The sequence below is a fragment of the Mobula birostris genome, chromosome 20, assembly GCF_030028105.1.
Source record: "Mobula birostris isolate sMobBir1 chromosome 20, sMobBir1.hap1, whole genome shotgun sequence".
In the NCBI taxonomy this organism is placed as follows: domain Eukaryota; kingdom Metazoa; phylum Chordata; class Chondrichthyes; order Myliobatiformes; family Myliobatidae; genus Mobula; species Mobula birostris.
This window is the reverse complement of record NC_092389.1, coordinates 14573359-14587267: the sequence shown is the minus strand read 5'-3', so window position 1 is coordinate 14587267 and position 13909 is coordinate 14573359. Positions and strand designations below refer to the sequence as shown.

At 40.1% G+C, this 13909-nt stretch overlaps 1 protein-coding gene across 4 annotated transcripts in view; it reads right to left on the bottom strand.

The window, feature by feature from the left end:
* The window catches only part of LOC140185069 (rho guanine nucleotide exchange factor 12-like), a 141141-nt gene that overhangs the window by 16535 nt on the left and 110697 nt on the right, over positions 1–13909 (bottom strand). For all 4 annotated transcript variants that reach the window (XM_072238309.1, XM_072238310.1, XM_072238308.1 and 1 more), the window contains 7 exons: positions 13490–13604; positions 11504–11610; positions 7587–7664; positions 7386–7461; positions 3207–3374; positions 2437–2524; positions 206–280 (listed from right to left, as the gene is read on the bottom strand). In XM_072238309.1, coding sequence (XP_072094410.1) covers positions 206–280; positions 2437–2524; positions 3207–3374; positions 7386–7461; positions 7587–7664; positions 11504–11610; positions 13490–13604 — 707 coding nt within the window. The remainder of the gene's footprint in view (positions 1–205; positions 281–2436; positions 2525–3206; positions 3375–7385; positions 7462–7586; positions 7665–11503; positions 11611–13489; positions 13605–13909) is intronic.

The window sequence follows — 13909 nt, the reverse complement described above, 5'->3', positions numbered from 1 at the left end:
TCTCAAATGGAAATAGATTTCTTTTTAACATTAAACTCCAAAAATTGGATTACTGAGAAGCTTCAACTTCAAGTGGATCAAAGCAATAGAAATCTTTTCTTCATTTGGAAAATATTTACGGTCTGAATTTACGGATTAATTACATATTTTAAATTACTTTTGATTACTATCCAGTAGCGTGTCACCAAGCAGGAGAAGTACTTACTCAGTAGGTGGTTCTGAGGCATGGTGGCTTGGTGCCTTTATTGATCCTGAAGTCTGTGTGATTAAATACTGCCACCTGTAAATGTAATGGAAAATGATCACTGGGAAATGACATTTTAAAATCCCACCTTAAACTCAGCCTTAGATTACTGATTTTAAAGGCACAGTAAGAGGCTAGTCTGATAGAATCGTTTCCATATACAGTCCACATTTATAGTTTTTTCAACATTTAACCATTTTCTTGTTATAACCAGCTGACAATTCGGTCTCAGATTCAAAGAATGGCAATACTTTTGTATTTCTAATGCCTCTATTCATCAAAAAAGGTTTGTGGATAACAGCATACAGATCTTAACTAAGTTAGCCGACTCTGCCTTTTAAAAAAATGTCACTGTTTATCATATTATTCTGCTATAACTTTTGCTTGCCCATATCTGCCAATGTCCTTTCAGTCTCTTCATTGTCGATCACACTTGGATAAATCATGTCATCCATCCATAATGATCCTGTTCCACATTCTTCTTGAATTTGTATACTTATTCATTCGTTAAGCACAGTCATATAGAACAGAAACAGGTACTTGAATGCATCATGTCCATGCCAACCATTAAGTATCCATCTATTCTATTCCCATTTCCTTTGTATGACTTGACATACTGTAAAATAATCCCTTTCCAATTTTAAAACTAAGAAATTGATTTAGTTTTTACACCATCCCAGTTCTTTTCACCGTATGTTTCAATGTGCATGTGACAAATAAAACTTTCTTTCTTTTCAGCCCCAAGTCCTGTCCCAGTCTCTGTCACATCTCCACTAATGCCATTCAGCAGCAATTTTGTCTCCAGCTCACCTCTTTTATTGCATTACTTTGTGGGCTTACACAAAATTCAAACATCCCTTGCTTACTCGATTTAATCTCTCCTTTCCAGGCAAAAAAAGGAGGAGAGATTAGGATAAGTTTTCTTTTTACAAATCAAATTGTTATCCACTCAAAGGATGGTGGAAGGAAATTTAGTTGGTGACTTTCAAAACGGAATTGTGTAAAGGGGAAAAATTGCAGGGCTCTCGGATTGGGACCGGAACTAATTGGATTGCTCCTTCTAAGAGCTGACGGATATACAATGATCTCCTTTGGAACTGTATGATTCAGTAACCAGACTTTACACTTTTCTCATTTTAGATTTCCTACACTTTGCCCTTTTTGCATTCTTCAGCATCTTGTCCTTTATTTAAAATAATGCAATTACAACTTATTAATTAAAAACCTCTCTCATGCACTTCGTCTTCATGGTCCCGAATACTTTCTGAAGTCTAGCCCTTCAATTGATTTCAAAGTCACAGGGATCTGAATCCACAACCAACACACCACACCTCTTCATCCCAAATCACTCCAGTCAGGCTTCCAACTCCAGTTCACTTTTAAACTCGGGGCATCTGAAGTAATCGTGAGATTACTGCCCTTGAAGGATATCTAATTTGTTGATACATCCTGCAAATCCATATTCTGTTCTGTCTTAATTCATTGCATCTGGGTTGAACAATGAATTCTTGCTGCTCATCTCCCCATGTTATAATCTTCCATTGTTGAATATAAAAGCAATAACACATTAAGAACTCCTGGATACATAGAGCTTCTAAAAACTGTGTTTAGGGCTTTGGGTATGGAATGCACCATTATTAATGCAACTCTGCAACAAGCACCCTCTACTACATTCTGCTCAAAATGTCTTAAGTGTCACTGTTTGCAGAATGCACCCGAGGCTGCAATAATTACTTATACGTGATGGTTCGTTGACCCAGATAGAGTCAGTACTCAGCATTTCACCAATGCCACTATATTAAACTTTCAACAGTATCATGGTGTACTTTTAGTTGCACTAAAATACTCCATGAAACAAAGATGCTCAACTATAAAGTGCCTCAAACTGTGGTTGAACCAAGTTTATCACAAACCTGCATCATCTCTGTGCTTCTAACTTTAAGACCCCAACTTTGGGTATAAAGACTAGGATCCATTTAATTTTTATGGTCCATTTAATTTTAGCATGTGGGAGTTATATTCCTTCTACTTTTGTCCAAAAAAAAAAAAAAAAAAAAAAATCAACCTCACAATTATCTGCATTTCACTTGCAGATTTATCCCCCCTCACCCGAGCTGGTCAACAGATTAAAAATTAAAAAGCAAAAGTTAATCCTGCAATCTCAGGTTTCCAACTATGTTAAGTGGGCTTACGTTTTCCGTTCAGACACTGTCTGGGCCACCAGCTCATAGATCTGTGCACCATCAGCTGACGTTGAGATGACGAAGAAAGCTTTGTTATCTGAAATTGGCAGGATTTCATAATTAGTGAACAAACACAAACTTTATTCCACTATAATTTCCACTTTCTTGTAATATACTCTGAGCCTTACACCCCAAGAGAGGCTTATGCCCTGAAGACATCAACACATCAGCTCCACGTCCAGTTTGGTCAAGGCTGATCTGTATATGAATTAGATCTACCTTCCATTACTTTATATACCAGTAGGTATATGAACCCACACACCACCCCCCAACATGCTCATTCAGTAGTTGCTCAAGGGGACAGATAGCAAGGTCTCTATTACCCTTTGTATCAAGTGAACAGCATGGCTCTAATATTAAAATCTGGTTCCCTTGATCTGAATGTCTTCTTCATCCCCACACCCCACTCAAGTGGGAAAGAATTGCACTGTTTATTTGATCAAGCCTTTTAACAGTAAAGTTCATAACAGATCGGTCTTTAATATTCAACACTCAACAGAATACAAGTGTAGTCACTGCAACTGGCATCACAATTAGAGTGAGAATAAAAGGTACATTGTCACATCGCAGCCAACATAAAATGCCACTTGGGCAGTGCATACCAACTTCCACCATAAGTTGCTTTGCTTCTGGCAATCCTTTCCATCTCATGCTTGAATCTTAATTCTCAATTTCCTTCCACCCTGTACCACCTCATAGTTATTGTGGAAGCAACTGACCTGTTGCAACTTCGCGCACAAGCACAGCAGAGAGTTTGATGATGGGGCTGAAGATGTGTTTGGTGTCAGCATTGGCAGCGAGATTTTTACTATGACACTTCAACACCAAACGCTCATCTTGCTTCTGAGATAGAACCAGTATGTCCTCCAGCAGAAGTGTGTAGAGATCTGCATTGATACAAAACAAAGTATTCGTAAATTCTCAGTGAGATGCACTAATTGTAAATTGATTGATGGCTTTGTTACAAATTTCTAGCAAAGTGCAGGGATTTGCAGGAAGCCAATACCACTAAGTTTCCACACTGGAGGTGGGGGGGGGGGGCCGCAGGGGTTCAAGTGAGATTCCACACCTCAGTAGTTGTCTCGCATTAAAAGCGAACTGAAATATAGTTCCAAGTCCGACTTCAAATTGGGAAAAAAAAAGAAACAGATTCCTGGATAGCTGTATTGCACTGCAAAACATGAAGAGAAGAACTCAAAAACCAAGACAAAAGGTAAAGTTGGAGAGAATTATTTTTGATGCTGCAGTCAGTTTCGTGACTGAAAGCAGGTCAAGAACTTTGTAAAAATCACAGGACCACTTATTAAAAGCAGCTTCAGAGCAGAATGAGATAAAAGCCCTGCCACATCTTCTGAACATTTTGCAGCGCCAGTATGTATGTAACACAGCATCATGCGTAGCTGGAAGCTGTCCATCTGCTCACACTGAAGAACTTCACCTTCTCATTGCAAATCATTAAAAAAAATACAGTATACCGGTGTTGGAGGGGGTCATATCCCTAGAAAGCTATCTGTATTGTGATTTTCCACAACACAAACCCCTGACAATAATTGACACAATTTATGGTTTCTTTTGCATTTAGTGTTTATTTAGTTATTCTTTTGTTCACAAATTCCATAATTTTTGGTAGTGATATGTGAATTCTTTAAGGGCAAATTTCCATTGCTCAAACAGCTGTAATGTGGGAATGCACTGTATGAATATGCTAGCTATAGAAGCTAGAGGTTTAATGTCCAATACCTAAATACAAAGAAATGAACATCCAGCATCACTGTAGAGGCATGAATCACCAGATACTTATACTACTGCAAACATAAGAACCAGTATTATAAATACCCGAGACTACAATAAAAAAAATAGAAACTGAAACCTATATTATCACACTTGGGATACAGCAGTCTTATCTGAGCATACCCAATAAAAATATGTGCACAACATATATACACATACACACACATATACATATATTATATACATACATATATATATATATATATATATATATACACACACACACACATATATATATACAAACACACATACATACACACACACACACACATACATACATACATATACATACATAAATATACATAGAAACAGATAATAGGTGCAGGAGTAGGCCATTCGGCCCTTCTAGCCTGCACCGCCATTCAGTATGATCATGGCTGATCATCCAACTCAGAACCCTGCACCAGCCTTCCCTCCATACCCCCTGATCCCTTTAGCCACAAGGGCCATATCTAACTCCCTCTTAAATATAGCCAATGAACTGGCCTCAACTGTTTCCTGTGGCAGAGAATTCCACAGATTCACCACTCTCTGTGTGAAGAAATTTTTCCTCATCTCGGTCCTAAAATGCTTCCCCTTTATCCTCAAACTGTGACCCCTCATTCTGGACTTCCCCAACATCGGGAACAATCTTCCTGCATCTAGCCTGTCCAATCCCTTTAGGATTTTATATGTTTCAATCAGATCCCCCCTCAATCTTCTAAATTCCAACGAGTATAAGCCTAGTTCATCCAGTCTTTCATCATGTGAAAGTCCTGCCATCCCAGGAATCAAGCTGGTGAACCTTCTTTGTACTCCCTCTATGGCAAGGATGTCTTTCCTCAGATTAGGGGACCAAAACTGCACACAATACCAAGGTCTCACCAAGGCCTTGTACAACTGCAGTAGTACCTCCCTGCTCCTGTACTCAAATCCTCTTGCTATAAATGCCAGCATACCATTCGCCTTTTTCACTGCCTGCTGTACCTGCATGCCCACTTTCAATGACTGGTGTATAATGACACCCAGGTCTCGTTGCACCTCCCCTTTTCCTAATCGGCCACCAGATAATAATCTGTTTTCCTGTTTTTGTCACCAAAGTGGATAACTTCACATTTATCTACATTAAATTGCATCTGCCATGAATTTGCCCACTCACCTAACCTATCCAAGTCACGCTGCATCCTCTTAGCATCCTCCTCACAGCTAACACTGCCGCCCAGCTTCGTGTCATCCGCAAACTTGGAGATGCTGCATTTAATTCCCTCATTCAAGTCATTAATATATATTGTAAACAACTGGGGTCCCAGCACTGAGCCTTGCGGTACCCCACTAGTAACTGCCTGCCATTCTGAAAAGGTCCCATTTATTCCCACTCTTTGCTTCCTGTCTGCCAACCAACTCTCTATCCACATCAATACCTTACCCCCAATACCGTGTGCTTTAAGTTTGCACACTAATCTCCTGTGTGGGACCTTGTCAAAAGCCTTTTGAAAATCCAAATACACCACATCCACTGGTTCTCCCCTATCCACTCTACTAGTTACATCCTCAAAAAATTCTATGAGATTCGTCAGACATGATTTTCCTTTCACAAATCCATGCTGACTTTGTCCGATGATATCACCATTTTCCAAATGTGCTGTTATCACATCTTTGATAACTGACTCTAGCAGTTTACCCACCACTGATGTTAGGCTAACCGGTCTATAATTCCCTGGTTTCTCTCTCCCTCCTTTTTTAAAAATTGGGGTTACATTAGCCACCCTCCAATCCTCAGGAACTAGTCCAGAATTTAAAGAGTTTTGAAAAATTATCACTAATGCATCCACTATTTCTTGGGCTACTTCCTTAAGCACTCTGGGATGGAGACCATCTGGCCCTGGGGATTTATCCGCCTTTAATCCCTTCAATTTACCTAACGCCACATCCTTACTAACATGTATTTCCCTCAGTTCCTCCATCTCACTGGACCTTCTGTCCCCTACTATTTCGGGAAGATTATTTATGTCCTCCTTAGTGAAGACAGAACCAAAGTAATTATTCAATTGGTCTGCCATGTCCTTGCTCCCCATAATCAATTCACCTGTTTCTGTCTGTAGGGGACCTACATTTGTCTTAACCAATCTTTTTCTTTTCACATATCTATAAAAGCTTTTACAGTCAGTTTTTATGTATGAGGGATTAATCCAAAAAATAAAATTTATCCAAAACACAAGAACCAGAACTACTAAGTAGCAAAGAGGCAAGAACCTGTGCTGTAAATACCAATGGGACAAGAATCCGAATATGTAAACAGAGTCATGACTCCTTTACATTAAATACCAGACCTATAGGACACCTATATCAAAATATCCAAGACACAAACTACCAGCTAAATAGCAGAGAGACAAGATCCAGGAACATAAATACACAAGACATAGGAATCCTACACTGTAATTGTCTGAGAAACTTGCACCACAAATTGTTGCAATAGGAACAATTGCTGTAACTATCCAAAACCATAAACATCCAAGAGAGATACTCCACTAACGAAACAAGTGCAGTACCCCAAATCACAGTGCAGCAGTAACATTTCACAAAATAAAGAATATAAGAATCATTCTTTTCTTGACATCTGAATACTTCTGAATACAATCTGTATACCAACAGAATACTGAAAGGCTTGGATACAGTGGACATGGAGAGGATGTTTCCCACAGTGGGAGAGTCTAGGACCAGAGGGCACAGCCTCAGAATAAAAGGGCATCTATTTAAAACTGAGATGAAAAAGTATTTTAGTCACAGGGTGGTGAATCTGTGGAATTTATTGCCACAGACAGCTGTAAAGGCCAAGTTATTGGGTATATTCATAGCGGAGGTTGATAGATTCTTGATTAATAAGGGTGTCAAAGGCAGGAGAATGGAGTCGAGGGAAAAAATAAATGAAAGGTGATCAAATGGTGGAGCAGACTCGATGGGCCGAATCGCCTAATTCTGCTCCTATGTCTTCCTACTCTTAGAAGACATTCAGGTACATGGGGTATCAAGTGATCAGGAAACAGTGCCCAAGTTAAACTCAAGGCAGAACACAAGACTCGCGGGTTCAGTACCTACCACTTCAGCTTCTGATGGAGCGTTTCACTCACCGATTGTCTTATCTTTATTCACCCGCCAAGTCAGAGGCCCTTCATGAATCATGATCCGCTTTGTTAGGTCCAGATTCTTAAAAAGAGGTAATTACAAACAGTTCTGAATGTAAAATAGTTATCTGCAAAGTTTTATCAATCATTTCTCAACTTAGCTTTAATAACAAGGGAGCTTGATATTTTTTTCACTAAATCACTCACCCGGAACTCCTCAATCTGCGGATAATCTGACTGTTTCAGGCTGGACAGATCCAAGCGTCGCTGGTAATCTTCCAACCGCTGACGTAAGAAAATGAATACCATTAACTTTCATAAGGAAATACCAGACAGATTTCACAACAGAAAGCACTTCAAGCTGCTGATGTCCTGAGCTCCTACATTTTACATTTTAAAGATAGGCTTTGGGTTCTTTGATAAACAAGAGGCTTCTTCATGAATCTCAAGTTGCCATAGTAGCTCCCTCTATCATGGATCAACTATATACAGTGGTGCTAGGAAGTTTGAAAACCTGAAGAATTTTCTCTAAATATGATCTAAGATGTGATCAGATCTTCACGCAAGTCCTAAAGAGAACCAATTAGATAACACAAACAAATTAAACTTGTTCATTTATTTATTTAAAAAAACGACCCAATATTACATGTATTTATTGGAAGAAGTATGTGAACCTTTGCTTTCAGTAACTGGCGTGACCCCTTGTACAGCAATACTTTCAACCAAATGTTTCCAGTAACACGCACACACACACACAAAATACTGGAGGAACTCAGCAGGCCAGGTAGCATCTAGGGAAAAGAGTACAGTCGATGTTTCCGGCTAAAACCCTTCAGTAGGCCCCATGAGTTTTCTGCGTGTTGCTCAGATTTCCAGCATCTGCAGGTTTTCTCTCGTTTCCGGTAACTGTTGATCAGTCCTGCATATTGGCTTGGAGGAATTTTAGGGTATTCCTCTTTAAGAAACTGCTTTGTATCTGGGATGTTGGTGGGTTTCCTTGCATGACCCGCTTGCTTCAAGTCCTTCCACAACATCTCTATAGGATTAAGGTCAGGACTTTGACTCAGCCATTCTAAGACATGAATTCTCTTCTTTTTAAACCATTCCATTGTTGATTTACTCCTGTCTTTTGGATCATTGTCTTGTTGCATTATCCAACTTCTATTAGGCTTCAGTGACGGACTGCTACTCTGACATCCTCCTGTAAAACGTCGTGATACAATTTTGAATTCATTGTTCCCTCAACGATTACAAGCTGTCCAGGCCGAGGCAGCAAAGCAGTCCCAAACCATGATGCTCCTTCCACCATGCTTCACAGCTGGGATGAGGATGAGGTTCCCTCTAAACATAGCAATGTGCACTTCTGCCTGAAAATTCAACTTTTGTCTCATCTGTTCATAGAACATTGTCTCAGAAGTGTTGTCGAATATCCAGGTGGTCTTTTGCAAACTTGAGACGTGCAGCAATGTCTTTTTTGGCGAGCAGTGGTTTCTTCCGGGGTGTCTTTCCATGAACACCATTCTTGTTCAGAGTTTTTCCTCAGAGTGAACACATGAATAGAGTCTTTAGCAAGCTCTAGAGATTTCTGCAGGTCTTTTGCTGTTACCCTTGAGTTCTTTTTCACCTCTTTCAGCAGTGCACATTGTGCTCTTCATGTGATCTTTGCAGAATGCCCACTCTTAGGGAAAGTACCTACAGTACTGAATTTCCACCATTTGTAGACAAATTCTTTTACTGTGGACTGATGAATACTCAGGTCTTTAGAAATGCTTCTGAGGCCTTTTCCAGCTTCATGCATCTCTACAATTCTTCTGAGGTCCTCTGAAAGTTGTTTTGATTGAGGCATGGTGCACATAAGCAGATCTTTCTTGAGAAGAGCAGGCTTTGTCAGTAACCTGACTTTCTGTGTCTTTTTTTATACATAGGACAGGGCACCTCTATAACCCATACCTCCAATCTCATCTCATTGATCGGAACACCTGACTCCAAATAGCTTTTGTAGAAGGCATTACCCCAGAGGTTCACATACTTTTCCCAACAAATACATGTAAAATTGAATCATTTTTCTCAATAAATAAATAAATAAACAAGTATCATGTTTTTTGTGCTATTTATTTAATTGAGTTCTCTTTATCTAGTTTTAGGAATTGTGTGAAGATTTCAGCAAGGCATTTGACAAAGTACCCCATGCAAGGCTTATTGAGAAAGTAAGGAGGCATGGGATCCAAGGGGACATTGCTTTGTGGATCCAGAACTGGCTTGCCCACAGAAGGCAAAGAGTGGTTGTAGATAGGTCATATTCTGCATGGAGGTCGGTGACCAGTGGTGTGCCTCAGGGATCTGTTCTAGAACCCCTACTCTTTGTGATTTTTAAAAGTAACCTGGATGAAGAAGCGAAGGGATGGGTAGTAAATTTGCTGATGACACAAAGGTTGGTGGTGTTGTGGATAGTATGGAGGGCTGTCAGAGGTTACAGCAGGACATTGATAGGATGCAAAACTGGGCTGAGAAGTCGCAGATGGAGTTCAACCCAGATAAGTGTGAGCTGGTTCATTTTGGTAGGTCAAATATGATGGCAGACTATAGTATTAATTGTAAGACTCTTGGCAGTGTGGAGGATCAGAGGGATCTTAGGGTCTGAGGCCATAGGACACTCAAAGCTGCTGCGTAGGTTGACTCTGTGGTTAAGAAAGCATATGGTGCATTGGCCTTCATCAACCGTGGGAATGAGTTTAGGAGCCGAGAGGTAATGTTGCAGCTATACAGGACCCTGGTCAGACCCCACTTGGAGTACTGTGCTCAGGTCTGGTCACCTCACTTTAGGAAGGATATGGAAACCACAGAAATTGTGCAGAGGAGATTTACAAGGATGTTGCCTGGATTGGGGAGCATGCCTTATGAGAATAGGTTGAGTAAACATGGCCTTTTCTCCTTGGAGTGACAGAGGATGAGAGGTGAACTGATAGAGGTCTACAAGATGACGAGAGGCATTGATCACGTGGATAGTCAGAGGCTTTTTCCCAGGGCTGAAATGGCTAACATGAGAGGGCACAGTTTTAAGGTGCTTGGAAGTAGGTACAGAGGAGATTTCAGGGGAAAGTTGTTTTTTTTAATATATAAATGCAGAGAGTGGTGAGTGTGTGGAATGGGCTGCCGGTGACGGTGGTGGAGACGGATACAATAGAGTCTCTTAAGCGACTCCTGGACAGGTACATGGAGCTTAGAAAAACAGAGGGCTATGGATAACCCTAGGTAATTTCTAAGGTAAGGACATGTTCGGCACAGCTTTGTGGGCCGAAGGGTCTGTATTGTGCTGTAGGTTTTCTTTGTTGCTACGTTTCTATCTGATCACATTTTAGGTCATATTTATGCAGAAATAGAGAAAATTCTACAGGGTTTACAAACTTTCTAGTACAATTGTGCCTCAGCTACCCCATTGTCAATGCACAATGTTTCTGACGTGTATAAAAAATTCAGTCGCAAAACAGATGAAGAGGGGTACGGATTGGCTGTCAGGGGGTTACTTGAAATAAATCAATGGGGGGGGTGGGGGATTCTAGCTTAAAATAAGAAATAATTTTTTGTATGAAGAATTATTGTTTACTGTCTCAGCTATAACAAGCCTTGGTTATGTTTCTTTCCAATTCCTTTGCCTGGATGAGTGAATATTAGTACCAGAACTGATGCAAAGAGACAGTGGTCAATGAATAGGGAAGAAAAAGCTGAACACATCCAGTATCAACACATTATGTGCCTTTAATAAAATCTATTAGCAATAAATTATACATTTTAAAAAAATATCACAAAACACATGTAAATGATACAGAGAAATATTCATGTTTATTAACCAAGGAATGGGAAATGAAAGATCTCTTACCTGATACATTTTCAGCTCCAGAAAAATCACACTCCTTAGAAGAGCAGACTGCAAACTCACTGATTATTTCAAATTGCTGGTATTTGCAGTATATTGTTTGGGATGCACTTATTATAAAGTTATTTAGCAACCACTTAATCTACTACGTTCTGAGGGCAATGGTCAATGGACATTTGGTTGCCACTCAAGTCACCATATCAGTACATGATAAGGGCTTATGCATAGAGTCCTAACTTCAAACACTCACCTGTTTATTTTCAGCCTCCTTCACAGCCTGATTCACAAAGTTCAGGATCTGACGGCAGCATTCTGCTGCCTGTTTTACCTTCTTCTTTTCTTCGTGCTGTTCTGGATCTAAGAACAAGACGACTTGCCTCAGTATAGAAAATTATTTCATCTTCCTCCAGAAGAAACAGAGCAAACACTTGTAAACTGAAATAAATACAGTAAATAGCCTGATGTTCCAATATTATGCCAATTAGTGGAGGATATCTTCTCAAACACACACTACAAGAAGATACTGAAACGAGAACTAAAACTAGAAGGGACTCCAAAGATGCTTTTACAAGTTTACTGGCAAGATTCCCATCAGTGGAGACTTTGTCATTTCACTTCAGGAAGTGTACTTGCTCAACATTAGAAAACATTACATGCTATTTTCATGCCACTGGGAATGCTCCCCATTTATGTCGTCTTTATGCTCATAGTATATACAGGTTTCCCCTGCCATCCGAAGGTAGAGCGTTCCTATGAAACCGTTCATAAGCCGGAATGTCGTAAAGTGAATAAGCAATTACCATTTATTTATATGGGAAAAAATTTTGAGCGTTCCCAGATCCAAAAAATAACCTACAAAATCACGCCAAATAACACATAAAACCTAAAATAACAGTAACATATAGTAAAAGCAGGAATGATATGATAAATACACAGCCTATATAAAGTAGAAATAGTTTTCTGCAGCACTGTCTAGCGCAGCGAAAATCTCGTGGAAACGCTCTCGACAGAAACACTCTCCCCAGTAACCTTTAAGCTATGGAGCTGCCAAATCATACCAAATAACGCATAAAAATACACAGCCTATATAAAGTAGAAATAATGTATGTACAGTGTAGTTTCACTTACCGGAATCGGGAAGACTCCAATAAATTGCAGTTTCGTCACAGTTAAACACTTGCTTATACGAATAACCACCTGACGCAATCGGCAATCGTCTCTGATCTGGGCCGACATTTTACGTGCTGGGCGGCACCTAATTAATCAGCTTGTTTATTTTGGCTTTTTTCTTAAAGATGTGCTGTGTGCATCCTGACTACCGCTGCACCACTGCATTCTTCGCGGCAATGTATCGGTCCACGGCCCGGAGGTTGGGGACCACTGCTTAAGCTATGAAGCTGCCCTCGCCTCAGAAACTGATCAAACCACCCATGACTACCTTTAAATTTCACTTTTGCAACACTTTCATCACCATCGTCCAGTGCTTTCTGTTTCGGCTTATTAAAAAGACTGACTGATTTCTCCTTAAGTATAAGAAAACTCAACGGAATGTCATGCTTTGTACACCCATCAATCCACTCAAGCAATAGACTTTCCATTTTATCCATTATTGGATGCCGACTAAGAGAGACCACTTTGCTACGAGAAGAACCAACAGTAACATCAATAGCTTTCAAAATTCTTTCTCTCTGCGTATAAATAGTGCGAATGATGGACACAGGCAAGTTCAACTCGCGGACAATGTCCTTACTTCGTTCACCACGATTGAAACGCTTAGTTATGTTTAGTTTTACGCTAAGTGTAACACCCTTATGAGCTCTTTTAGGCTTTTTCGATACCTTAGAACTTATCTTGCTAACGGATGCACAAAATAAATCGAGATAAAGCACGTGTTTAAGCAATGGCTGCTAGGATGCAGTTCCGGGGGAGGAGCCTGGCTGTTCAGGCACGCGCTGCCTTTTTTCGTAAGTGAAAACACCTTCTGTTCGCGAAAACAGGTAACTAATGTAGGTCTTTCCTAACAGCGAGGTGTCATAAAGCGAACGTTCGGAAAACGGGGGCCATCTGTATCTTATGAAACATGGGGACTGTAATGAGACAGAAATCGTTATCTCCCACTGCCTTCTCTGCTCACACCACTTTTGACCTTATTCGGGACATTTTTGTGCGCAATCTGGCAGTTCTATTTTAATGCCTCCATGTGTTCTGTATGCACTTGAGTTTAGTCTGGTCCTACCTGTATTTTTTGCAATGTTCTCCAGGAGTAACGGATATTTGGTTAGGCGTTGCATCTCAGTTGGGATGATGTCCTTAAGTTGCAGCCTCCTGCACTGCGGGTTACTCTGTGCCTCCTGTAAAATATCACCTCAGAACTAAAATCTTCTTCCTCGTGCAACACAACCAGTTTCTCCAACAATGCATAATGTTGCAAATGCCTTCTGACACTAGACTCTGATTCCATCTACACTTGGAGTTGTGCCCCATTTGCTATATTCACAAGGATAAATAATCCCCAGAATAGAATCCCCCAACTGTCTGTATGCGTTCATTGTGCAGTTTTTGATCCTGTGTAGATTATTGTTGGACATACTTCTGGAACAAAGTGATTTGATAAAATCATCAGCACCCATTCAATGCTCCAAGATCTGCAATAACA